Raw genomic sequence first — 27,617 nt, 5'->3', positions numbered from 1 at the left:
CATCTGTCAGCTGCTTTTCTGTCTGGATTCAGGTGTATGGATTCAGGTGTCTGGTTCAGGTGATCAGGCCTCTAGGTACTACTTCTTCCAAAGTACCACACATTAATTGAAAATCGCCACATTCAATAACTGCCAATCTAATTTTGCTTAAGTTGAATTTTTAATTATATACTACAGTGTTGTCAGTTCTGCAAAGATCATTTAAAAAAAAAAAAAAAAAGAACTTTCTCTGGGACAGGTGTATTTAAAATATTTAAAAAGCCTTCTTGTAAATCAAGACAGCTTAGAAGAAAAGTGCCATTTTTTAAAAATTCAGTTATGAGAGATAAGCAATTTTTTTTTTAATGTAATCTGAGGAAGGCATTCCAAGTAAATGGCTGTTATAGGTTTAAGGGTATTTAAAATAACAGTATTATAAATATTTTTGGAATTTATGGCAAGTTCTTTATTTTAAAATGTGTTTGTTTTCATTTAGCTGGAAGAAACTAATAACACATTAACCAAAGATGTTGATTTAATAACAAAGGAAAATTCAGAGATCAATGAAAAAATTAAGAAACAGGAGGAAGGTATGTAATGTTTAGAGTTTTAATTCATCTGTTATGAAGTGCAATTGAATTTGAAGCATATGTGGCAAAATGGAAATGGGAAATGGGAGAAGACATTGCTGTTTATCTTCCCTGTTATTTTGGGCTTGATGAAAAGTAACGTAAGTCATTGTTTTCATCTTGAAAATATATCTTCCGTGTAAACTGCACCCATTTTTAAAAGGGGTGGAAAGGAGGACCCTGGGAACTACCGATCTGTCAGTCTTACCTCTGTGCCTGGGAAGATCATGGAACAGATCCTCCTAGAAGCTATGCTAAGGCACATGGAGGACAGGGAGGTGATTCAAGACAGCCAGCATGACTTCACCAAGGGCAAGTCCTGCCTGACCAACCTAGTGGCCTTCTATGATGGAGTGACTACATCAGTAGACAGGGGAAGAGCTATGGATGTTGTCTATCTGGACTTCTGTAAGGCCTTTGACACAGTCCCTCACAACATCCTTCTCTCTAAATTGGAGAGATACAGATTTGATGGATGGACTGTTCAGTGGATGAGGAATTGATTGGATGGTCACATCCAGAGGGTAGTGGTCAATGGCTCAATGTCCAGAGGGAGACTGGTGACAAGTGGTGTCCCTCAGGGGTCCGTATTGGGACCAGTACTGCTTAATGTCTTCATCAATGACATAGTGGGATTGAGGGCACCCTGAGCAAGTTTGCAGGTGACACCAAGCTGAGTGGTGCGGTTGACATGCCTGAGGGACAGGGTGCCATCCAGAGGGACCTGGAGAAGCTTGAGAAGTGGGCCCACGTGAACCTCATGAGGTTCAACAAGGCCAAGTGCGAGGTCCTGCACATGGGTCGGGGCAATCCCCAGTATCAATACAGGCTAGGGGATGAAGGGATTGAGAGCAGCTCTGCAGAGAAGGACTTGGGGGTACTGGTGGATGAAAAGCTGGACATGAGCCAGCAATGTGTGCTCGCAGCCTAGAAAGCCAGCCGTACCCTGGGCTGCATCCAGAGCAGCGTGGCCAGTGGGTCAAGGGAGGGGATTCTGCCCCTCTGCTCCGCTCTGGTGAGACCCCACCTGGAGTGCTGCCTCCAGCTCTGGGGTCCTCAGCACAGGGAAGACATGGGCCTCTTGGAGCGGGTCCAGAGGAGGGCCACAAAAATGACCAGAGGGATGGAACACCTCTCCTGTGAGGACAGGCTGAGAGAGTTGGGGTTGTTCAGCCTGTAGAAGTGAAGGCTCTGGGGAGACCTTACTGCAGCCTTCCAGTACTTAAAGGGGGCTTATAAGAAAGATGGGGACAGACTTTTTAATAGGGCCTGTTGTGATAGGACAAGGGGTAACGGTTTTAATGTAAATAGAGGGTAGATTTAGCCTAGATAGAAGGAAGAAATTTTCTATGATGAGGGTGGTGAAACACTGGAACAGGTTGCCCAGAGAGGTGGTAGATGCCCCGTCCCTGGGAACATTCAAGGCCAGGTTGGACAGGGCTCTGAGCAACCTGATCTAGTTGAAGATGTCCCTGCTTATTACAGGGGGGGGTGGGACTAGATGACCCTGAAAGGTCCCTTCCAACCCAAACTATTCTGTGATTCTAAATTGTCACTCTTTCTACTGTATTGCTTCCATTTCCATGCACTGCCTTTATTGTTGAGAATGGTTACAGCCTTAGCTGTAGCAGGTAGGAAGAAGTGAGTTTCTGCTGACACTTCCTCTTAACTTTTTAAATAAGTTAGCACTAAGTTCCTGCAGGCATAGTCAGGAATGTCTGTCTAGTACAGCTTGTCCATATATTGTGTCTAACCCCCTTCTGCCAGCCATGCCTTGCATGCATGAAAAGTATTAAGGAAAAGTATTTTACTCATTTCATATTGCACACTATGTATTTATTAAAGTTTTTATTTCTATCTCCAGTATTTACAGTAAAGCAGTATCAGTATTTCAACTTCCTTAAGATCTTACTTAGATTCAGAATCTAAGTTGTGATCTCACGCATATCAGTGGACTGGCATTCTATTTACATGTATTCTGACTATATGGGAAGTTACTTTACTGTTCAGTTTACTCCCACAGTTTTGCATTTGAGCAAGCATTACAGAATTAGAATGCATGCTTTAATATCTGTTGACTATGAGAGCAAAAGCCTTACTGGTTGTGTTGCCAGTGGTGTTGCAAATACTATGTAGGCAGGAAGACATACTAAAATATTTTCCCTTACTTCTGCATTTCTGTAATAGCAGGGATTGGGTGAGCAAGCAGTTTTCAGTATTTTTTAGTTTATGGAGTTTGTTACTTTTACATACTTGAAAATTGTTATTTAAGTGTAGTGTTGGAGGAGAAATCCTTGTCAGTGACATGCATACTTCTAGAAACTTGGGGAACAAATTAGCAGACTGGAGGTCTGATAGAAAGATTGGTAGAATTGAATAACTGGTGTGTGAGACAGGTGTGGGGGGGGAATGTAACAGAGTCATTCCTTGTTTAAAGCAAGCCTTTCTCCCCATGTTCTCTTTATGCCTGATTTGAGAATCTGTACTGAATGTGAGTCCAGTCACATCAGTCTTATTCTGTGTGGATACTGGCTTAATTTTTGGTACTGCAGAAACACTTTTGGTAGTGCAAACACTAAGGAAGTGGGACAACAAACTTAGTCATCAGGAAACAAAAATACATATGTTGGCTTTAGTATTTCATCTTGGTGGCTTTCTGATATATTCTTCTGGTAGTTTTCCATCATTATAGTAGCATTAAACTGGTAGCCTTTATCATTGCAAACCGTATTTTGCACATTAAGTGACACAACAGGAAAATGGAGGAAAAAAAAAAAGATGTAATTGTAGAAGTGATTAAGCTTAGAAATATTTACCTTGTCCTAAAATATCTCAAAGTTTAATATTATTTTAACAGAATACAAAATCAAAAAAGAGGAGGAAATCAATACTATTAGAATGCATTATGAGAAGAGCATTAACACTGAAAGAACTCTGAAGACACAGGTATAACTTTTTATGCAATTTAATAACAATAATTACTTTGCATATCAGATATATTTTCAGTTTATTGTTTTCTGTGCAACTAACTCTTAGTTCCTTTGAGATTAAGTTTATATTAACCATGATATATAATATGCATTGTGATATTTGTAGTTGAAAGAGTAAGTTTTGATGCTGTAGAGTTTTCAGTATTACTTACATTGTGAGTAAGGGCCATTTGTGTTGGTGAAGATTTTTTTTGATTGAATCCTCTAACTAGAGGGACTTATAAATTTTGTATGAAACATGCTTGCATATATAATTTTTCTTACTGGTTTTCCCTTTTCTTAACAGGCTGTCAACAAACTGGCTGAGATAATGAATCGGAAAGATTTTAAAATAGACAGAAAAAAAGCTAACATGCAAGATTTGAGGAAGAAAGAGAAGGAAAACCGGAAGCTCCAATTAGAGCTTAATCAAGAAAAAGAGAAATTCAATCAGATGGTAGTGAAATACCAAAAGGAGGTCAATGAAATGCAAGCGGTAAAATAATCTTAATTTTTTTGTCACATTGTGGAATTCTCTCTGCAGGAAAAATGTATCGCCTACTTGAAAAAATGACAAGTTCTGTTTCAGATGTTTTAGGCTACAGAATTTTAGTGAGGCAGAGAACTTGACAAGTGTGCAGCTGTGCTTGCTCTCATACATTTCCCCTTCCTAAATTCTTAACTGTTAAAGTTACTGATATATTATGAAGACTAAAAAACTGAATACAGTGTAGCATACTATTTATGCAGTTTATTTCACTGGTAGGTGGTCTCCTTTTCAAAAGAAATGCTAATTTAATAGATTAATCAGACTGTTTTGTACTTGAATGCATGGCTGGATCTTTGATATTTAACTTTTTTCCAAGGCCTATAATACTACAATAGTTTCAACTATAATAGTTTATGCTAATGCTATCAAAAGTATCTAGAGATATTAAAAAACAAATAGTAATGAGTTTTGTTTTCAGAATACTTTGCTGCCATATTTTTGATATCACAGTAACTATGCATGTGTATATAAATACAGCAACTAGCAGAAGAATCTACATACAGGAATGAGCTCCAGATGCAGCTGGATAGTAAAGAGAGTGATATAGAACAACTACGAAGGAAAATTTTGGACCTCCAGCAAGGAATGGATTCCACCAGTGTTGCTAGTCTCCAGCCAGATGAAACGGATGGAAATCTTTCAGGTAAGAGGAAAGCATATTTGAACTACTTGACTTTGTGCATACACATAGTTTTGGAAGGTATTGTTTCAAACAATTTTAAATTTTTAAATACCTTTTAAAAATCTTCTGTCTGTCTCTATCACATCTCCACTTCTTTTTTTTTTTTTTTGTTTTTATTTCCTAGCTTAGCTGCTTATATTTAAGTCTTAGTTTCTTCTTACATCACTCCTCCCACTGTATGGCTTGGCATTAGCATAATTTTTATCCACTTTCATGGAAAGAGTGTCTTTACATCTGCTGCTGTTTGAATATAGTGAATACAATGTACAGTGACCAGTGAATAGAATACAGGGCCAGCACTTCCACAACATCATGACTGTATTTTATGTCTTGAATGCAAAATTGCCTTGATCTTGTCTGTTCTTACTCAGAGACATGTAGCACCTTTGTGACAAGTGGCAATAATTGCTGATGTGAAAAATAATTGTAGGAATTTCCATAATGCGTGTATGGTTGTATGGTACTCTGATTTAGCAGGATTAAAATAAGAACAAATAATACAGTGTAGTTAGCCATTTCTATGTAGTGTCAGTTCCAGGCACTATATTTTGAGACCCACTGTTACACTGATCAGTGATTTCCCCCTCCCCAATGTTTGAAGAAGTGTAATCAGTTAGTATTTTAACATGATCCACTTCTATATCTCTAGATACAGGAAAAAACGTTTAGTGGTAATAAGCTCTGCTTAACAATTTCCATATGTTGGAGCTAGGTTTATTTTTTTGTGTAGTTAAGTAATTTTTATAATTTATCACGAAATTCTTAACAAATGCTTGTCTTACATGCCTGTCTTACAGATTTACAGCCTGATTTTTATTGTAGAAAAATATATTAAAACATAGGAAAATAGAGTACTGTTTTGGGTATTTTAAAACTTCGGTGGACGAGTAATCAGATAAAAGCAGATAGAATCATTTTAGGTGTCTCTTTTCCTGTTAATGCACTTCATGCTGCTCAGATTGCCACATTCTAGAGTTTTTCCAGGGGTCTTAGAGTGATTGAAATTTCAGGTAGGTTACGAGACTTAGTATATGTTTTTATGTAGTTATTCCTTTCTGTGTCTATTTTTGTGTCCTGTCTTCCCCTAGTATATTTTTAGATTTTCATTTTTAGTTAATATTTAAATGAATTCTGGTCTAGAATACATTTTCATTCAGAGAATGATACAGTCTTTCCTTTACAACTTCCATTCTGTCCAAGAAGCCTTTTGCACTCTGAAGTTTGATCTGTAAAACCCTCAGGCAATTGCCATCTTGCAACGTAAATGTCTATTTTACTTCTTTCGAAAACATCTTCTGGGCCAGACTTCCATCGAAACTCAGTGTGGGGAATTCTTCGAGCTATTAGATTGGTGAAGGAACGTTTTTTTTCTTAGCTGTCACCTGCTAGGAACTCCCTCTGGTATTTCTGAACTGTCAGTACTTCTCGGGAGTTTTTCTCTTTGATACTAATTCTCAGTGTATTCCATTTAACTGGGGTAAAAAATAAATCAGGGGGGTTTTACTTATTAAAGTGTTCTTTTCTCCCCTCAAATTACTATTTGGAATCAAGTCTTGTGTTTGATAGTGTGTCCTAAATGAAGAACATTGTAGTTAATAATTTTTTATTGAAAATTTCTGAACTCCTGTAAATTGAGAGCTTAAATTTTGCTGCAGGAAAACAGACTAGATTTATTCTACATAAAAGGGTAGTTTTGAACTTCCTCACTTCCTTTCTCAGCCATTTTCAGCATAGAGGCTGTTGTGTATTACACTGAAAACACCCAACACCTCCATCTGGACATAGGCACCTTCCCTGTTTTCGTCTTAAGGGCAATAGTATGTCAATGTGACCCTGTTGTCTCTTAGATCTTGGAAAGGCTGTAGGAGTAAGCTCTTTCTTTGTCTGCCTCATTAAGGTACATTATTTTGAGTTTTACCTCTGGAGACACATGTAGTCAGGCTTCTGACTATATGACCTGCCGCTTTATTTTTGGGGCAGAAATTTTGGTATGTGCAAGATCTTTTCAAGTCAGCTGTAACTTTTCCATTGTTAATTAGAACATCACAATTACTGGAAGTTCTTGTGGTCTTCATCTTCTGTACTTATGACCCCTCTAACTATTTCTTTTTTACCAGCCTTTCATTTCTGTTCTTTTTTTGCCCTTTTCTCTATATATGCCTCTGATATTTACTGCAGTTGTGCTGCTGGTGTTACTGTGTCATACAGGTAGGACCTCTAATACATATTATTAGGAATTCTCTAGATTTAGATCATGTCCCTACATGCTGCTTTTTTTTTTTTTTTTTTTTGAGTGAGGCTCTGAGGTGATCAGGATCTGAGTAAGAAGCAATTTAGGTAATTAAAAGAGATTAAGTGACATTAGTATAGTCAGATTTTACACATTGTCAAAGAACCAAGTAGAGGGCAGAGGAGTGCACTAGCATTATAAGGAGGGAAAAAAAGCCAGTCTTCAAAGTAGAAATACCCCATGCCACAGAAAGAGGAAATTATCCAGCATGTAGTTATTTTTCTGCAAACCAAGTAATGAGTCTTCAGAACAGAAGGTGGCATGCCACAGCAGTTCATTTGCTACAATTTAGTTATATGAAGTTGTCTTCAACTGTGTGCTAAGTTCCTGTCACTTCTATAGCCCAAACATAGACATTCCTTCGGAGCACCTTGAATAACATCTTGTTTAAGAGGTGGATCTGATGAGTAGTCAATAGGATTCTCTAGCTGATGCATCTGTTCTTATGGCAAAGACATTCCTTAAAAATTTTTAAGGCAAATAAACAGTAAAATTACTAAATAAGTAATTATAGTATGATTTATTCAGTTTCCCGTCACAGTAAAAACACCATCAGAGAAAAAATGAAAACATAAAATAATGTAAACATATAAAAGAATGATTCCATGGTCTCAATTCTGATGATGGGCAGTCTCTGGTTTCATTGAGAAAAAACTTGGTATGAAATGGTGTGATAGTAATGTTGGCGGAATTCCAGAGAGACCCCTGGCTCTCAGGCATTTTATGCTGTCCTCCTGTATGGCAGAAAGGTTCAGGCTATGGGGTAGTGTCTGGTCTAATCAGGGAGCTTAGGTTACCAGCCACCAGACAGGCTATAACAGTAGAATTCATAATTTACAGGAAAAGCATCTTGTCAAATTTTGGGGTCAGAGGGCTTTGCACTCTTTGAATAAACTTAAGGTAATACTAAAATGAATTCCTAATACTCAGAAAAATTTAAGGAAAAATTTTCTGTATTTGGAGGTAGATACAGAGCAATCACATGGTAACACACCTTACAGCCGCACCTCACTTGGAGGCGGTTTCTGTCTGTCGTTGAGCTAAATACCCCCCTCAAGTTCTGGTAGCTCCCAGGGCAATTTATGTTCTCCCAAGGAAGGGATTGGCTCATTTAGACAATCCAGGCTATTGTCAGGGTTTGGCTTCACCAGATGGGAAAGATCGTGGTGTGGAGGAATATTTTCCTTTTATCAGTTCTAGACATTTTTTGTAACTCTCACTCCTGATTATTGATTCAGAGAGCAGCTCAGCACTCCAGTGTTAACAGAGTCCTTGCTGAAACAGCTGAAATACTTGCTTTTTAATGATGCCTTTGGAATGCTTCTGCCTCCTGGCTGGACTTAGGAAGTCTTAATACTTACATGATTATAAACAGAATTCTTCTTTGTCAAGACAAAACATAATCAGGAATTTAAGGCGTTTTTTTCCTAATTGTTATAGGGCACATAACCTGTTGTGAATTCTTTTCATCTGATTGGCAAGATAATTTAAGCAATTGAGCTGTCGTACAGGTTTAACTGCAGCACATAATATTTTACAATGTATGTTATAAGTCATGTTTTACACAAAGGTAGGGTGGAATAATAAACGTGGACCATTTAAGCCAACAGTTTTTTTTGGAGTACGGGACACAGATACGACTTTCTGGAATACCTGCAAGTAGCTGTCACCTGAATTCAGAGCAAGATCCAGCCAGCAATCCTTGGTGAGATCCACATGAAATTACAGTAAGACAGTCTGAGGAAGGAAAGAATCAAATGGGAAGGATGGACTGGAAAGAATTAGCAAGGTAGTATCTCCAGGTTTTTAGTTACTGTGGAAAAGTCTAAGGAGTAGGAATTCTTTAACATTGGAAAGAGATGCTCTACTGCTCATGAAGGTGCCTGTATTACTTAGCTCCAAAGCAATATAAAGTCTCATAAATCAGTACAGTCATGGTTGTCTTGTGTGATTTTATTGAAGGCTTACTGTAAGAGCTCACATTTATCATACTGAATCACAATGAATCTTGGCAATATGAATAATAACCATGAAGATGTTTAGAATGGAAATCTACATTTTAATATATAGTCAGAGATAATTATAAGATCTGTAGCCTTTGTGGAATTCTTTCTCTGTATTTATTCAGGTCCAGCTAGCCATCAGATGTTTTTGAGGCCTGTCTTGGATTTTCTGCATTGGAAATATGAAGTATAAATTCTGGGATTCTTTCCAAAGCACAGGGAAGTTGTCAGGCAATAGTTTTGAGCCTATTTTTAAAGACAGGAATGGAAGATTCTTTTCCATAGTCTAGATAGCCCATGTTTTCTTAATTACTTAATCAGAATACTCATAAATATTATTCTTATGGATCAAGTTTTTGTGAAATGGCCAGATGAGCATTTGCAGTTGTGCTGGCTAACTCTGTCAGGGGAAATTAAAATGCACTATAAATATTACTTGAGACAAACCTTTGTGGCAAGGTTGGAATGAAGGGGCTTATCTACCCTTTCAAGAGTACATTTGGTTCCAGACGAATGTTAGCCTTGTTGAAAAAGAGTACATTCAGAAACTGTTATTTTCAACTGGAAGACGTTACTCACAGCTCAGAAATCATCTCTCATGCAAATAGAATTTGCCCACTAAAATAGATTTGTAGTAGGCAGAAAAGAATGTCAACCGATTCATTTGTAATATCTCATCCACTTTGTACTTCTTTCGAAATTTCTTTCAGAACTTGCTGAAATAGAAGTGAACTTAAAAAAATTCCTACTCACATTGTCCCTATAAGCAACATAGTACCTGATGCATCTTTTAAAATGTATCATTATTGAATCTTTCCAGATTTTCATATGCCACAATTTCCACAGATGTGTGCTTAATCCTTTTGAAGCACAGTTGTCCATACTATGTTCTTTATTAGCAATTAGTTGCTTTATTTTGCAATGGAGGCCTTGAGTTTTAGGATATTTCTAAAATTTCTAAAAATGGAAGAATCTTCTCTTGTTGTAAAAATTAATCAAAGTATTCAAAATAGGGTAAGCATTATCTGTGATGCCTGCAGACATGAAGGAAATAGGTTTCTTTTTCTAAAGCTACTGAATATCAAGAACTGGGGAGGGGTCTGGGGGGGACCCCCACCCTCCATAATTCTTATGCAGATATGAGAGGCAGAGAAATACAAATTTCCTTCATTTTTCCAGGAAGGTTTCTTACTGGAGTGAGTTATGTTAACATGTCTGTCTTCCAATTAGGATTTCAGTAGTTCAGTGGTCCCCCCATATTTTGAAGTTATTCTGTGTGGAGAAATGTTAGGAAAAGATTCTGTATTTTTAAGTGTAGTCCACTTCTAAATACTGTATGCTGTAAGGCTAATGTGGGAGGGGGTTTTTGTGCCTAATTTTAATGCCTTGTACAAGGCTAGGCTGTCAGTCTCATTGTAATTTTACATAACAAAGTGTATGGACAGTATCTTTTATATATTTGGATGTATTTTCAGAGCTTGCTGTTATACACCTCACACAGAGTTATCCCTGAAGGATAAAAGGGACCAATAGCTCCTTCTTACATAAATATTTGTGGAGAATGTTTCAGCAAATTTTAACGTAATGTTTTTGAAGTTTTCAGTGCTGCCAGTTTATTAAATCTATTAGCTATATTTCTCTACTCTGACACTTTTTTTACAAATCCCATTTTTATGATCGTTTAAGAAAATTTAAAATTTTTTTCTCAATTGTGAAATAAACATATAATTATGGAGTGAAATTTCGATTACTTCATTCTCACATTTACAAAATTGTGAAACTTATTACTCTGTCATTTCAGATTAATGGAATCATGATAACTTCTTGGTGCTATTACCTGGCTTCATAATTTAAAAATTATCTATCAAAACCCAGTATCAGTTAGCTGGAGGTACTTTTAAAATCTATGATTCACATTAGGCAGAATGCTAATTTTCTTGTGACACTTCTTTGTATCATTGTTAAATTATTTCAGTAGTTTTGTGGTAGGAAAATACGTTATTACATTACTCTTTAAAAAATTGTCCACTGAAATTTTGAATAAAATGCTTGTCTCTTATTCTTTATATCTAGTTGATTCTTCCTGCATTCCTTATTTATTTATCTCCTATGCTTATCTTCTGTGAGTAATGGGACACCCGTGTAGCTTTGCTTGCTCTTGTGCGCTCTCCTTTTTTGTTTCCTTTGGAAAATATGGATCTGGTTTGTTTTACTTGCTGCATCTTCCTGCTGAGGATTTTCATATAGCCCCTCTGAATGTTAAATTATGTTTATATTGAAAATCTCTTAATCATGCTCTGTTTAAGCTGTAACACATTTTCAAAGCAAAGTCTTTCCTGCCTGGCTCTTTGCAAACTATTTACATACAGTGTTAGATGTTGGCATCAAGGACAACAGCTTCACTTTATTTTGCAGTAACTGGATAATCAAATGTTAGCTTGTGATGAAGCATGAAGTAAATGCTTATATCTTCATTTTATTTAGCTTGCTTTTTATTCTGCTTTGCTAAATAGGTAATTCCCTGTTACTGCATGTAGTATATCTTCCTTTCTAGTAATAGTTTGCTTTTGTGCTATTCTGCTTTATTACTATAAATACATAAAATTATTTAATATGCTTTTTTTTAAACCAGAATCAAGACTTGAAGGTTGGCTTTCAATACCAAACAAAGGAAATATAAAGCGGCATGGCTGGAAGAAACAGGTACAAATGGATTTTTTTCTTTCTTCCTCAACTCATTGGAAAGTTTTTTAGGCATATGGTGAATTGGTTTTACAGCTCATATTTAAGAAACAAACAAAATAATTACAGTAATTTAGTGTGTATACATTATTGAAGAAAAAAGCACCAAGAAAATACAAATTTAGTATGAATTCTGTAGTAATTATATTGTGCAAATTATGAGAGGTGGGTGAGGAAATGCTTTACAATGGGCATCTTGAAACCACTAAAAATCCCGTTTCTCCTTTGAGTAAGCTTCTTTATAATCCTGTTACTGAAAAATATGCTCTTTGTGCAACTTGACAGCAGAGAGTAGGGAATGCCACACCTAAATATTCTGAAGGCCATGGAAGAGTGCATCACACTATAACTTGCCACATATGATTTCCAAAGACATTTCCATCTCCCTTACTTTTAAAATGGTCAGTCTCTCTTGAAAAGAACAGGTTTACTTTCAGAAACTGGACCTCTGTGCTGGAATTCCCACTCTAAACAAAGCAGTATTGTTTTGCCTCTGCAGAGGTTTATGATCTGGTTCTTTGAAACTTCACATGTTCAAATTGAGGTGCCTAGAAGCTTAGAACCAGTTTCTGATTATGTTTTCTAGCTTTCCAGTTCCCCTCTCTGAACATCCTTTAGTATAACAAATTGCAAAAGTGAACATAGTCACTGGAATTTTGTAAATTTTGTAAGCAATGTGTATGTAACAGTTTTATTTCCCTGCATCTTCCTTATATTCAGAGATTAGTATTGGAAGTTACTCAGTTTATTCATGATACTTTCAACATAACTGATTCCTGCTGAAAGATGCTCCTGTTTACATTCACGTTTTATAAGTGTTAGGAGTGGTTCCTACAAAACCTGAAGAAGGATTTAATTCCTGTCAAAGAAGCAGTGGTTCCTACAAAACCTGAAGAAGGATTTAATTCCTGTCAAAGAAGCAGTGAAGTGTTTGTATTGGGCCTTTAGCTGCAGAACCCCTTCTTTAAAGTACTCTGGTCTTTGGTTGGCTAGCATGACCTTCTTTATACAATTGAAGTGTTTTGAGTTCCAGACCTGCCTATTTTTACATCAGTACCAGACCTTCTTGGTGCCGTGTCTGTAAGTTAAAACTGCCACCTATCCTGTCTTGCAGAGTGCAGAGAACGAGTGTTAAGCTCTGCCGTGTTTCAGCTAATGACTTCTTAGAATATTCTCCCAGACCCTCAGTTGAGAGGCAATGTGAACATGTGCCTTATTGAAAATGCTTGCTTACCATAGTTTGAAACCTGGGGGTTGCTACAAATACCTCAAAAGCTTTTCAGTTGGTTTCTAGTCTCTTTACATTTCACTTTGTCTCCCTATTAGCAGAACTGCAGGAAATCTACAGGGCAAGGTCAAGAATGTTCTTGGTGCCATAAGGTCAAATGCTGATAGTGTTTGAATGCTCTTCAGGTGTCTCACGAAACACGCCTATTTGTAAATCAATTCCACACCTTGTTCTGATAGCTAAGGCTGTTTGATTCCTGTTGTTCCAGAATTGATTCTTCAGGTTGCTGTCAGACTTCTGGCAGTGTCCATGAATGAAGTGACTGTGCCTAGGCACAAGTCATGTAGCTTTATTCTGCTCTAGATTATCTAAAGTACTGCATCATTTTCCTGTCAGAATACCTCCAGCAGCCTTTTCTGGTTGTCTTCTTGAAATGGAGATTATTCTTGCATCCTCTGATAGTTAAAATTTTAAACTTCTGATAAATGCAGCTTCTCCAGTGAAAGACTGTATCTGAGCTTCTTTAGGCATGCCCAGTATACGCATACTTAGTTCCCTCAAGATATTTTAGGTAGTTACTCCATTCATACTTTCCTAGTTTGAATAATAGTTCTTGCACTTTGAAGGAATTTAAGCTACAGATACCAAAAAGAGTCATGCTGATAAGATTCCTTAAACTAGCTGAGGTTCAAGCCAGTGAGACACCATAGTGAGGGGTCATGTTGACTTACATGTGTATTCTGTTGGTTGAACTGTACTGCATCTGAAACAAGCTAGCTTGTAGTCAGCCTCCTCAGGTGCTTCTGTTCCAAATTCTCCTGTGCTTTCCATTTTGGGGTTGATGGGAGGTATGCAACCTCAAATATAGGCATGCCCAAATTAATTTAAATTAAAGGGAAAGCAAAATTGCACTAGCAGTGCAATTGGATTGGTGCCTGAGTTGTTATAACTTGAGTTGCTGCATTTCCGACTCAAATGTCAGTAGCACTGATGTTTTTGCCCCATGCTGAGTCATTTAGCTTAAGTTAGAAAGGGGTAAATGTGGAAACTCAGTTGAGAATAAACACTTGAGTTATACCTCAAGCTAACACTAAAATGGATTAGCCATATTTTTATCTGGAACTTCATTTCATCCCAAGTAGAGATGATAACTCTTCAAAAACCACCGTAGAACTACTGTCAGAAGATTTTTTTTTTTTATATGTTCACAACAGGATATTGAGGCTGGTTTTTTTTTTTTCTTCCTTTTGTGAGGTTAAATTGTTCTTTCACCAAGACTTGTGTGATAACTGAATTCCATTGCAGTCATAATTTGCATTTGTTATGATAGTCACCTTAAGGCCTTGCTCTTGTCTGTGAAAGACAGAGGTGCATACTTCAAAGACAAAAAAGGCATTAGCTGCTTCTTGAAGCAGATCAAAGAAATTCAAGCACAGACTCTTTCTTCAGTGGGGAAAATTGCAAGAGGCTCACACCATTACAACTTAGCACCTATTCAAGTTGATCAGGCTTTCTATTAAAGAATCCTGACTGAGGGGCTGAAAGCCCCTTTAGTCAGTGGGGAAAAAAACCCTTTGCGGCTTTTTTAGATGCATTTCAGTAATTGAGATGTACAACTGCAGCATGCAGTTTGGGCAACACATTTTCAAAACGCTATTCTATAAACTTGTTAAGGTAACTTTCATATTCAGGTTTTAAGGTCAGACTTAGGAGGTTCAACCTCCTCTTGTAGGAGGAGTAAACACCATTTACTTAAATTGTCAGTATCTGCACTGTGCAGAAACCCGTTCAATTACCTGCCAGTAATTGGAATTCAAAATGAACTGTTCATGTATTCGCTCTCCTGCTTTTCTGTCCTTTCCCCTGCTTCTGCGTCATATTATACCCCAATCTGGAGCTCAATGTAGACAGAGCAGTCAGTCTACCTCTTTTTAATCATCTTTAGTACCGCGTACCTTTTAATACGCTGTTTCTAAAACATTTGAAACTGCAGGGGAGGGAACTGCCACAGCTGTCACTGAGCTTATGGACAGTTTTAGCAAAGACGTTGGACTGGCAGCTCCCAGTGAAGAGCAACAGGCAGCAAATTCTACAGGCTTGAACTCACTGGGAAGTGCTTAGGTTATAGTTGTTTGATCTTAACTGGCCTGTGGGTTACAGAATTTTTCTCTGAGCAGCTTGCTTTGTTTTTCCTGTCATATGAACAAATGTTTATAATTCTGTGTGATTGTGAGCAGCACTGGAAGGGTGTCTGTGTACTTTAGGTTGAGGACAACATCCTTGGGCTTTGGGGGGGGGTGGGGTGGAACGGACGGATGGACACTGCAGGCATACTCTGCATTTGGGAATTCTCTTGGACATGGGGCCTGCAGTCCACTCCTGCTCTAAAACTCACAGTGCCTTCCCAGTAGCTCTTGCTTATTCCCCAGAATCCTATGCATTCTGGAGTACTCCACTTGTTCAGTGGCATGGGATAGATAAATATAATAAATTAATACGCAGATTTTGAGCAAGAATTTTTAAAACACTTGGGAAGAAAATAATCAACACCTTACCAAATGTTTCTGTTCTCTAACATCTTTACCACTCTGGAAAAAACTGTGTGGTTTGACCCTTAAAGTGACACGTAGCAAAGGAATGTCCATTTCTTTTCTCCTCCTCTGCAAACCTTTCCCTTAATGTCTCAGTGTATTCCTAGATTTGGAATGTATACCAGAACTCTGTTTCTGCCGATTCATTTTGGCTCTTTATTTTACCAGTCCATTAAATTGAAAGTGTAGGAAATAGTCAGCTGGAACTGTGAGAATCTCTTTTAGCCTACCAGTAGTTTGGTGCCAAGTACCAGCAAGTCCTGCATGTCTCAAGAACTAGGGAAGTTGTTTACCAACTTTATGAATAAGTGATAGATTCTGCACTCCAGGAGTTTCTCAGTGACACAGTAATTTTTATAGCAACATGCCAGTAGCAACTGATATTTGTGAGTTTGTGTACAGATAAACTTCCAGAGTCATCACAAGCATTTAAGGTTGCTCCAGTGACAATACATAGTCACTGCAGCTGTAGCATTGCACAGCTGTCAGTAGTATAGAGGCCTACATGATGATTTAAATATCTCCTGATATTAGTTTAAAAACCTTGATTTACTCAGGCTTTTTATGTGCATACGGGAGTACAGTAGGATAAATGTTGCTTTTTAAAATGCAATTTTAACTTGGTTTTACCCTTTCTTTCCCAGTATGTTGTGGTGAGCAGTAAAAAGATACTGTTCTACAATGATGAAAAGGACAAGGACCAGTCTAATCCATCAATGGTACTAGATATAGAGTAAGTAAAGTTACTGTTAGTTTTGGATACAAATTGGCAAAAGAGCATTGTGTGTGAGATAACTAATAACCAATCTAGAAGCTTGGAATCAAAATTCCATAAATAATTTTTAATTTCCCATACTAGTTGGAAAATGTCTGTTTATCTGTATTTCAGGGTACTGTTAACAGAAGATACTACTTTTTCTTTGTCCTACTATTGATAAAAGAGAAAAAGTTAAATACACAATAGTGTGGTACTGTCTGTAGTCACTGGTCTGAATTTACAGAAATGAAGAGCCTTGTCTTGTTTTCACAGAGAAGGGTCAGAGACAGTGGAACCTACATATTATGCTATCTCTTTTTATGATTCAGTGTAATGAGTGGTTTTTCCAGTTGCTTTAACAGCTGCTTTCTAAAGAAAGGCATGATAGTTGTGGGATAGTTAGGGAACTGGCTGTCTGATTTTAGGTCTCATCCTCTTGCTTCATCCCTTTTTCTTGCTGTCTAAGAAAGGATCAGTGTTGATGAAGCCCAAAGCGTTTCTAACTTGTCGAGATGGTTTCTGTTTAGAGTGACAAAATAAATAAATAGTGATCCCTTTACATTGGTTATACATGAGGAAAATTGTGTCAAATATCACTGAAGCCCATCGCTGATACATGACTGAGTGTGATGTTTGAACAGCTGATGGACATTATGGGATCTTATAAAGTAGTAATTGAAAAAAGGTTTTAAAATTCATGAATAGGTCTATCAGTAACTAACAAATACAGTGGTCTGGAAGGAATCTCAAACTCAGGAAGTGCTTAAGCTGCCAATTGCTCGTAACCAGGAAAAGAGTTATTTTCTCTTTGAGCTGTTTCTTATTCCCTTTTCATAAACATCTGTTACAGCAACTGTTGAAAACAGGATGTTGGGATAGATGGACTTAAAGTCTTGACCCAGTATAAGATGATGTTTGTTCCGATTTTAATAGCATTTTCAACAGCTGGTGCCCCAGATTGCTTTTTGTGATGTTCTGGCATTGATTATCAGCTGGTAACGTGATTTAGTAATAAAATTAGTGAGTAGTACTATACTTCATATGGTGACTTCCATCCAGGGTTATCAATAAGCTTTTCTAGCAATAATCAGTTAGACTTCCCAGTGTTCTGAGGAAGAATTTGAAAGCCTTCCTTTTTCATAGGTAAATTTGCCATGCTGGATCTTGAGGCCATTGTAAGATCACCCTCATTCAATGCTATGAAATGTTTTGGTCTTACTTCGGTAGACAAGATCTATATGGTTTATGAATTAATTCCTAAAATCATATTGCAGCCTTGAAGTATATAATATTGCTTGCATAAACAAGATTTATATGAACTTCAAAGTGCTTTGATAACTGTTTTAAAAACATACATAGCCTTTTAGTGTTTTCTGATTCATGTTTCTTTTAATCCAGTAAGCTGTTCCATGTCCGGCCTGTAACTCAAGGAGATGTATATAGAGCTGAAACTGAAGAAATTCCTAAAATATTCCAGGTAAAAAGAAGTATATTGCCATTTCTATTTAACTCTCTTGAAAAAGTTTGGCGGCTTCTTTGAGAAGTGTATAAAACACATAGTGCTTCAACAATAACGCAGCAGTATTCTTTTTCAGATTCTCTATGCTAATGAGGGGGAATGCAGGAAGGATTTGGAGGTAGAACCAGTACAGCCAGCAGAGAAGACAAATTTTCTAAATCACAAAGGCCATGAATTTATTCCAACGTTATACCACTTTCCAGCCAACTGTGAGGCCTGTGCCAAACCTCTTTGGCATGTCTTTAAACCCCCTGCTGCCCTAGAATGTCGAAGATGCCATGTGAAGTGCCATAGAGACCACTTGGATAAAAAGGAGGAATTAATTGCACCATGCAAAGGTATACTCACGTTTTCTGCGTTCTGTATTCTCTGCATGGTTTAGCCAGACCTGCTAAACTATCAGGGGCAAATAAAAGCACTTTAGTTTAAAAGTTTTCTACTCTTTAGTTTTATGATTTTAGATGTGAAAGGTGCTATTAAAATAATAGACTCTTAACACTGCTTATAAACAGACAGCTGTGGCAAGCCTCTGTAGGGAGGTGGTGTAACTGATGTGGCTCTGCTGAAGGCCTTGAGAGCACAAGGGTCCCTGGAGGCTTGTGCCCAAGTACTGGGCAGTTCCTTGGTTCCCAGACCATTCTGTCTGTTACACATGGCCCACGTTAGGGACAATGCAGTGGCCACATCACCAAGCTGTTTGAAGACCTTGAAGAGTGGTTCTTCAGCCACATCAGAGAATGGAGTAAAGGTTTTCTCTTTGTGCTCCTATGAAGTGGAGCATTTGGGATATGTACTCTGGAACTCAGCCATAAGGCTCCCACACAACTTTCCAGCTTATTAAGACTGCAGTTAGTGTAAGTTTTCTCATTTCTTGAATATTAATGTTAGATTCAAGAATCTTAATGCAGAGCGACAAATATTGAAAGAAACTATAATCATAATTTCCCCTGCTGTTTATTGTCTTCCAAAAATATATAAACAAATCCAATACAAGTATGTATATAGGTGCCGTTGTTCTTTCCAGTGGCACACCTGCTATGTCATAATTCTTATTTTGGTAACAAGTCATAGTTTTCACTGAATCATCTTCCTCCTTTTACTTATAGTGAGTTACGATGTAACTTCAGCAAGAGATATGCTGTTATTGGCATCCTGTCAAGATGAACAGAAGAAGTGGGTGACTCATTTAGTAAAGAAGATCCCTAAGACACCACCATCTACTTTTGTTCGTGCTTCTCCTAGAACTATGTCTACAAGATCCTCAGCAAATCAGTCATTCCGAAAAGTTGTTAAAAATACTTCTGGGAAAACTAGGTGAGAAATAAACTACAAAAGCTACAGATCTTTTTAACTTAAAAAAATCTCTGTTTATAAATCCTATTTAATCTGAAATTGCAAAATAATTCTGTAGTTATGACTGTTGAACTGGTGATCTAAATTTCTGCTCAAATCCTGAAGGAAGTAACAGACAGAATTCTCCTGCTGTTGTGGTCAACTTATTGGTTCTTTGGATTTGGAAAGGTACCATAGAGATGGCAGTGCCTGGCCTGCCAATGCATGTGAGAGAGCTGGTTGCATTTTTTCCTGTTTAAAGGCAAGACTCAGTAGATGTATCAGCAATGGCATTTAACTGCAAGGGTGATCCACATAGTCATTCATGGATTGACTCATAAAGCTTGCATAAGCTAGAAGTCTTCTGCAAATGAGGGTGCAATGAGAAACTTACAGTCTCTTGTTTGCCATTTCTTTTGGTGTGAGGCAGCTTAAGTATTAATTCCATTCTTTCTCCCTGCTTACTTATTCCCTGTCTTCTCCTATCCCAGCAGTTGTTTTTGCAAGCTGTTTGTGACCTTATGCGTTAACCAGGGCAGTATTTAAAATACACTTTTTTAATGCTAGGTTACTGTAAGCCGATTTTTAATCTGTATTAGCTTCCTCATATACTATGCATGTTCCTTTCTCCCAAAATAACCAATTGAGTAGACAGTATGAAGTGGAAACTAGTGTCTCAGTAGGGAAAGAGTCTTCCTAGATTGGCAGGGCTACCAAAATAAATGTCCTGCAAACATTCCTTGCATGAAGTGCAATAAAAGCAAACTTTTGCGTGGAAAGAGACACTGGATATATCACGAAATATCCTCCTGCAGAGGAGAGTAGGGAAAAAAATCTGAAAGATACAAAGGGTGCTGATTTTCTTGTCCCCATAATTAACACTAAAATGTAAGTGATCATAGTTTTGAGATACTAATATAGTCAGTGAATGCCCTCAAAATAGTCTCATCCAGGAAAATTACTTTAGGCCTTGACTACAAAGCTGTCAACACAAAAAACAGTGATGTTGTGGGCAGTATTGTGTTAGAGATAATAATGCAACAGCACGAGGAGAAGGACATAATAAGAAATCTGTGACCAGCAGTTAAGAACATGTAGCTGTGCTAGAGTATTTGGGGGAGAAGCCATATTCACAAATACTGAACAAAGTCTCAGTTTGCCCCTTACAGCTCAGATAGCAGGAACATAACTGAATCATGATGCAATGTTACATTTTTCAACACTGTGCTTAACCAAGACGAAGTTGTGAAACAGAGGAACACTTCTGATTTGTGGGGAGATTTCCTGGGAAGTGGGCAGTTTTTCCTTTACAGTCTTCACTGTAAAAATCTGTTGAAAACAAGGGTGAATGCAGTGGAAGAGCACACAGTGATAAACCTGAGTTAAGAAGAATGACTGTAAAATCAGAGTTTGCTTACTAAATAGTAGCATCTTCACTATTGTGCCAAATAAAGACAAATTGGTAATTGCTAATTTCAGAAGGTTTCAGTCACATTTGTTATGTACTTACACGGTGTGTACTTGTACAACAGAATCTTGTTAAACTGTTTGTCTTGTCTACAAAATGTCCATTTCTCCCAACTTCTAAGAGCTTCTATAAAGCTTCACAGTGTTTCCAAACTTATTTTTCCTTCAGTCCTCAATTTTCCAAGATTTACTGAAAAATATTAGACCCCTCCACAGGCTTTAGCCAGATCTTTTAAGAGTTTCAGATATAAATTACACCTGCTGATTTAAAAATATGTATCACTAATAGCTGTTGTTTAACATCATCTTTATTTACAATAGGACTATTGAAGAAATACTTCTGTTCTGTGGTTGAGAAAAATATGAAGTGCTTTTATATATCATATGATACATTTACGTCAACAATAATCAGGATTCTAGAAACTAGTTACTAAAGGCAGACCTTTTAAACAGGCCGATAAAGATAACAGAAGTACTTAGGTTAAAGAGCTCTGTTACTGAATAATAAGATTTTTCAGTGAGTCTTGGACCACCTAAGACTGAAAGAAAAAGCATATCATGTTGATACTGAAAAGGATTAGGTAGAATGATTTTGACACTGAATGGTCATCCCACCATAAATTCTGGAAAACCAACAGAACCGATAATGTAAAATTCATTAATACAGTTTAAAAAGAGTTTTTAAAATGTCACACTGAAATAATGCTAGTCAACATTGCTTACTGAAAAAGATGTCAAATTAACTGAGAATTTTGATGAGGTAGCATTCCTGGACAGTTAAAAAACCAAACAAAACAACCAACTCCCTCAAAGGCAACCAACCAACCAGCCAGCCAATGGGGTTGGAAAGAATTATTTTAACACACCATTTATGTGCATCTTTAAGCTGTATTAATTGGAATAATCTAAAACAACACTTGGAAGATCACAGTCCTGACTGTACATTTTGGAAATTATCCTCTGTTACTGAGTATGCAGATTCTTCCCTCCCCCCTGCCTCCCCCCTGCCAAACCTTACCTATGTAGAGTTCACTTTGTAAATAGAGTGCATCCTTCTTTATTTCACATTTAGATATTTAGAGTTGTAGACTCCCTTCTACCCCTTTCCCCTTTCCCTTTTCCCCTTTCCCCAAAAGACTTTGAGTTGTATTCTGAGTATGCTTTCCTTTCCATTTGTCCTTGCGAGGTCTTCTGGTAGCTGTAATAACCAGATTTTTTTTAAAGTTCTGTTGCAGTGTTTGTTTCCAATTTTTGGGAGGGTCTTCTGATGAGCTATACTGCAGTTACTGTACTATACCTCATGCTAGGGCGTGCAGGGGGATTTTGCATGTGCGCGCACACACAGAATTAAAAAAAAAGGGGAGGGGTTAAAAACCTACTATAGGCAAAACAGCTCTGGTATTCAGATGTCTCATAGCTGTTAGCTTTTCAATAGATTTTTTTTTTTTTTCCCAACATAACCATGATTTCTCAGTTTTTTCATTTCAAGATCTTAAACTTTTTTCCAGGCATTTTAGAGCTAATTGGAAAAGCACAGAAGCTTTCATCCATATTCTTTTATGGGAGCAAATCCATTTTTCTTAAATCAATTCATTGATGCTTTTTCACTCTTCTTACTAGAAATGCTGGTTGGGGTTGCCTTTAGCGTGAACAAGTTTGCAGCTAATCTCTTATAGAATGAACAGATTTACATATTTGAAAATTTACAGTAGCTCTTAAAGGAATGGGTCTGTTTGGGGAGATCAGTTATTCAGACAATTTCTGTAATTAATCCTATTGGCATTTGTCATGTGAGAGTGTCACAGAAGCACAGAAATATGCAAGTAGTGAATGGGAACTTTTTAAATAAAATGAGAAACACCATCTTTAAAGCTCTTTTTTTAAGGTCCTAGAGATACAATGAGCCTCATAGCTCCCCAGCACCAGGAGAGCTGCACATTCCTGCGCTTTATCTTGTGTCAGCTCATGCTTCACAGATTACCACAGTAAATTGATGTATTTTCCAGCAGACAATCCAGGAATTTCACTAAAGAAAAGCCAAAAAAACCCAAAGCATAACAACAGAAAAACCCAACCCTAACCCCACAGAAGAAAAGCATGTGGTTTTCTGTTGGGTTAAGAAGTTGCAATGGTTCATGAAAGAGTCCAGAAAGCACCAGACTGGTCTCAAGAATGGAAGGAGGACGGGTGAAGGTGGTCTTCCTGCAGTAGTGAAGTATCTGGCCAGATCAGCTGTTCCGAATACTTCAGCCTTGTATTTTCTCCATCTGCCCTAGTGTATGGCCTCTGTTCACACCTTTCTCCATCACCCAATAGGATCTTCCAGGTTCTTGGAAAGAAATAAAGCTCTTAAGTTTTCTGGCAATTCAGAAGTTAATACCCGTGTGGTATTTTACCTCTTTAACTTGAATTTTTCTAACAGGCTGTGATGTGAATCAAACAGTTAACATTTATATTACTCTTCTAGACTGAGCCCAAATCCATCAGTAAGTTTGATGACATAACTGATATTTGGTCTTAGAAATCTTGCTTCTTAATGATGTTTAATACTGACATAGCTTCTTAGAACATACCATTAATTTACAGCAAACTCTGTTTTAATGCTGCATATTATAGGCACTGAGTATGGAGGAAGAAGCATATTGAGCATAAGCCGTTTAGAGAGGCACAGTACTTGACCAGCAAGAGTGCTAGGTATGTGAGCGCTGCCAGCCTGTTGTGCTGCATGGAGACGTGTGCAGGAGGCAGGTGGGGAGCCCCCGCACCTTGCTGATGCTTGAGGAGCTGCTTGGGCAGCTTTGTGATGTGCTCCATCTCCATCAGACAGCTGCCACTGGGTTGACTGGAATGTAGTGAGGCTTGTGTGGCACCTGCAGAGCAATGTGAGTGAGTAATTAAAAGATTCAGAGTTACACTGAGCAAATAAGCATTACAAAAAGGTCAGATAGGAACTTTGCTTTCAAGCTATTCTACTGGGGACGTTTTTGTGACTTTCTCAGACAAATTTTATGTTAGTTGTGTCTATGAACTAGACAATTAGTGCTGTGATGTAGTATGGCCAGCCTGTGCCCTGATACCACTACATATTCCATCCTGTATGTTTAGAAAGAAGAGGGATTGGATTTATTTTAGGAAAATTCACTTCTGATGTACCAGATGTTTAAATTTAGATTATTAAATAAATTTACAATGGATCTTATATACTGAACACTTAACTGGTGATTGCACAGTAGCTGTGCTAATCTGACAGCCTGTTGCTACTTAAGGGGGAGGATTTTCCCTCTCTGTATTCCTTCCCTGTTTTACTGTCATTGGATCCTGGGTAAGTGCTTGAAATGATCCATTTTGGACCCTTCCATCAAGGTCCACAATTCAGTTTCCTGACTGTCAAAAAAAGTAGACTTACTTTGCTGAGCTAGTGAGTGGAATCAGCCTGCTGAGAAGTGCAGTGGTTGCCAATGCTGAGGATGGGCAAGTAGGAGGGTGGGGTCAGGAAGGTGATAAAGTGGAGGAACAGCAGGCCTTTTTCCTTCAGGAGGCACCAAATTGTTAGATCAGCTTCTCTGAACTCAAGACACTGGACCCTGAAGTTCTCATCCTGACCTCTTTACCTAGACATGGGAGTAAGAGAAGCAGTGATGATTTTTATGGGATATACGTGTTTAGCTTTTACTAAGTATCTGAAAATCGTTCTCTTGTCAGACAGTATAGCCGAACTTGATCTCAGTGATAGAGTCCTACCATGTAAGCAGGCATTAACTATTTCGTCGAATGGGTACAGACTTTTAACACATGCTTTAAGGCATTTTAGTACATGTCATTTAGGGTCTGATCCACATTTCTTTGCAGTTGGTAGGCAGCACTTCATGGACTTCATGGAGAGGTGTTATCAGACCCATTGAAAGGAGCTTCATGTATAAGTTCATCTTAAGTTCTAGTCCTCATTTTAATAACTTATCACTAGTAAACATGAATCACAACTTCATGATGAACTTGCTAGCATTTGCAGTACTGCTTCTAGATCTGAAACTACACTTCATAGTTTATAGTATGCTAATTTATATACATTGTATCAGCACAGTGGAGATGTTTTAATATATTTGGACTTGGGCACCTGATCAAGTTAGTGCATGTTAAAAAAAACAACCAACCAACCAACCAAAACTCCTGTGTATCAGATGAGCTCTGGCAACTGCATGTGAGTGCTCTTAGCCCTATAGAGAACCTTTTCTTGTCCTGCAAGTGAAAGAGGGTCACCTTGCATTTGCCATTAATACACCCATGATTGTTTACTCTTGTTTACTTGTAAAGCTGCAGTAATATTATTATCTGTCTGATCTCTGTATTCATTTAATGTTGTTCGAAGTTAAGAAGTCTGTGGAAGATTGTAGGTTCGATCTTAGTGTATTGTACCTTGTCAATTGAAAAAATACTTAGTTAACATAAAATATTTTCTTCTCTGAAGCTCTTGGCAAACGTACACTAGTGTTATGAAGTTAATTTTTATATTTGTTATTAATTGTCTGTTTTCTTCTTTGTTCCAGCTAACCACATGTACAGTGCTTAATGGAATTTCATGGAATGCGGTCTGAGAAACAGGGCTTTTTTTAACCACACAGAGCAGTGCAGACGGGCTGTTGTTCCTTTCAACATAACTATCACAGGCTTCAGGGTTAAGATTGCTATTACTGTCTCCTCCTTGCTTTGGCACAAAAGCACGCTGAGGGTGTTTAATTGCGGGTTTGCCTAAAGGTAGATTAGATTAATTATTACTATGTAATGCAAGTTAAAGCAAATAAAGCTTAGCTAGGTGTATAAAAAAAGGTGCTGCCTTTTGGATTTTAAAAAAAAGCCTGTCAATCATGATGAAGTGCAGCCAACTTTCTTTGTATCAGTGAAAGAAAAGGACTGTTTACCCTGTGAAGGGGCTATTTATGTCAAGATGAGCATATGAAATGGAGTAGAGGAGGAAGGTTTCTCAATGAGAAGGACTGCAATTGCTTTCAAGACTCAAAGTTGTGCTCTTGAAGACTGCAGAACTAGCTTAAAAATGAAGCCTTATCACTTGAACTTCAGTGCCTTCACTGCAGAGTTCTTAACAGCCTTAATGCTAACCACCCACTATGGAATGGATGAAAGTGTTAAATACTTTGCATTATGCTTTACAAAATACTGATTCAGCAGGTTTGTAAAGGGGGAAAACAAGTAATTGCCTTTAATCTATGCATTTTTGCCAAGCCATACTGAATTATTTTACTATTAGAGGCATTAGAAACTAACAGTAAAAAGAACCACCGAGGTTGAAAGCATATTTTGGGGTACATAATTTCTGTAACTATAATGTGTTGCCTTACAATTTTAAGTGATAACGTACATTAAGTTAACAAACATTTAAGAAATATATGCACTGTTTGAACTGTAAATTATTCTTAGAACACTTTTACTGGGTTTTACATTGTCCTTTTAGTGCCTTAATTTGAGATAATTGTATTATTGCCGTTGTCAATAAATGTAGAAATCTAAAACTAAACGAAGGAAACCTCTAAAAAACTATTGCATCAGTGGGTTTTACTGAATTTTAATTGGTTAAAGTATTGTAGATGCTAGATGCATTTTTCTAAATTAAGTACAATCTTTGAGTGAGAATTCCTCTTACAAAGAAAGACTGATTCTGGTTCATAAGCCAAGAGATGTGTAGGCAATGCAAAAAAAAAAAAAAAAAAAAGCAAGCATATAACGCAAAAGCTCTGGGTAATTCAGGAATTTCAGTAAATGCTGTCAGACTCTTGCTTTGTAGCAGGAATACATTCATGGTATGGGCAGTATGGTTTTATTTTATTTTATTTCGTAACCAAATACCTCCTCAGTAATTTATAATGGCTTTGCAGTTGTGTATTAAATAAGAAGCACTGGAAAACTGATTCGTCCTTAGGACGATTTGCATGTTTCAAGTGGTATTGAAAGCCGCACTGATGGATATGTAATAATAAACATATCTGTTATTAATATGGTAATGACTCTGTGCTCATTTAATGAGAAATAAAGTAATTTATGGAAAGACCCTTTTGAAAACGACTGGCATGGTGTTTTCTCCTGACTGCAGCTTACACATCTTTCTAAGCATTCAGATACTGCCACAGCTTGCTAGTCCAAGGTGCATTTGCAACATAATGCCTAGGGGACTCTGAAACTTTTTTTTACTATTCTACATGAATAAGTAAATAGCATATTAAATAATTTTTTTTCATTCCCTTATTCTCATGGCCTGCTGTAGTAGCCTAATTTTATTATTCAACCACCACCCTGAGCTTGCCTTGTGATTGCTTCATCCTTCATGACGCAGGTTTGGAGCTTCAGAAATCCCATGTATTTGGGGAGGGAATCCTGTTCAAAAAAAAAGACAAAAAACTGTGGGGTGGTTTTTGTTGGGGGGAGGGGGGGGTGTTTGGTTTGGTTTGTTTTTAACAGCCTGTGCATCCCATAAAGCTAGCTGTCCTTAAATCTTCCTGGGTAATCCACCAAGGCCTATAGAACAATGGAATAGTAAGGACAAATTACATGCGAATGATTGTATGTCCTTTGAAGGTCACAGAGCTGGGCAGTATAGATAAAAAGAAGTAGGTGATGTGGTAATTTCAGAAAGTTCCCCTATGTTGACTTTGCTGTATCAGAAATGTCAGCAATTTCAAAGCTGTGGCTGGAGCACGCTAACGATTACCTTCCAGATCGCCAGTCACACTGACTGTTAACTTGCCAAGCAATACAAGCGATAATTATGACCTGCTTTAATCTCCTATCACATACCCAGAGGGGAAATAATATAGTAAGATGATTAAATGTATCTTAGTTAAATATGTACATTATTATAGGAAATTTGGA

At 37.5% G+C, this 27,617-nt stretch overlaps 1 protein-coding gene across 1 annotated transcript in view; it reads left to right on the top strand.

Moving 5' to 3' along the window:
• The window catches only part of ROCK1 (Rho associated coiled-coil containing protein kinase 1), a 95,532-nt gene extending 68,722 nt beyond the window's left edge, over positions 1–26,810 (top strand). Inside the window, exons 24-33 of the mRNA XM_069779126.1 lie at positions 476–569; positions 3,466–3,554; positions 3,885–4,073; positions 4,605–4,770; positions 11,735–11,805; positions 16,308–16,396; positions 17,819–17,897; positions 18,016–18,277; positions 19,046–19,253; positions 25,283–26,810. Coding sequence (XP_069635227.1) covers positions 476–569; positions 3,466–3,554; positions 3,885–4,073; positions 4,605–4,770; positions 11,735–11,805; positions 16,308–16,396; positions 17,819–17,897; positions 18,016–18,277; positions 19,046–19,253; positions 25,283–25,286 — 1,251 coding nt within the window. The 3' untranslated portion in view covers positions 25,287–26,810. The remainder of the gene's footprint in view (positions 1–475; positions 570–3,465; positions 3,555–3,884; positions 4,074–4,604; positions 4,771–11,734; positions 11,806–16,307; positions 16,397–17,818; positions 17,898–18,015; positions 18,278–19,045; positions 19,254–25,282) is intronic.
• Positions 26,811–27,617: the final 807 nt, after the last annotated feature.

The sequence above is a fragment of the Haliaeetus albicilla genome, chromosome 3, assembly GCF_947461875.1.
Source record: "Haliaeetus albicilla chromosome 3, bHalAlb1.1, whole genome shotgun sequence".
Taxonomy (NCBI): Eukaryota; Metazoa; Chordata; class Aves; order Accipitriformes; family Accipitridae; genus Haliaeetus; species Haliaeetus albicilla.
This window is presented reverse-complemented; position numbering and strand designations above follow the sequence as displayed.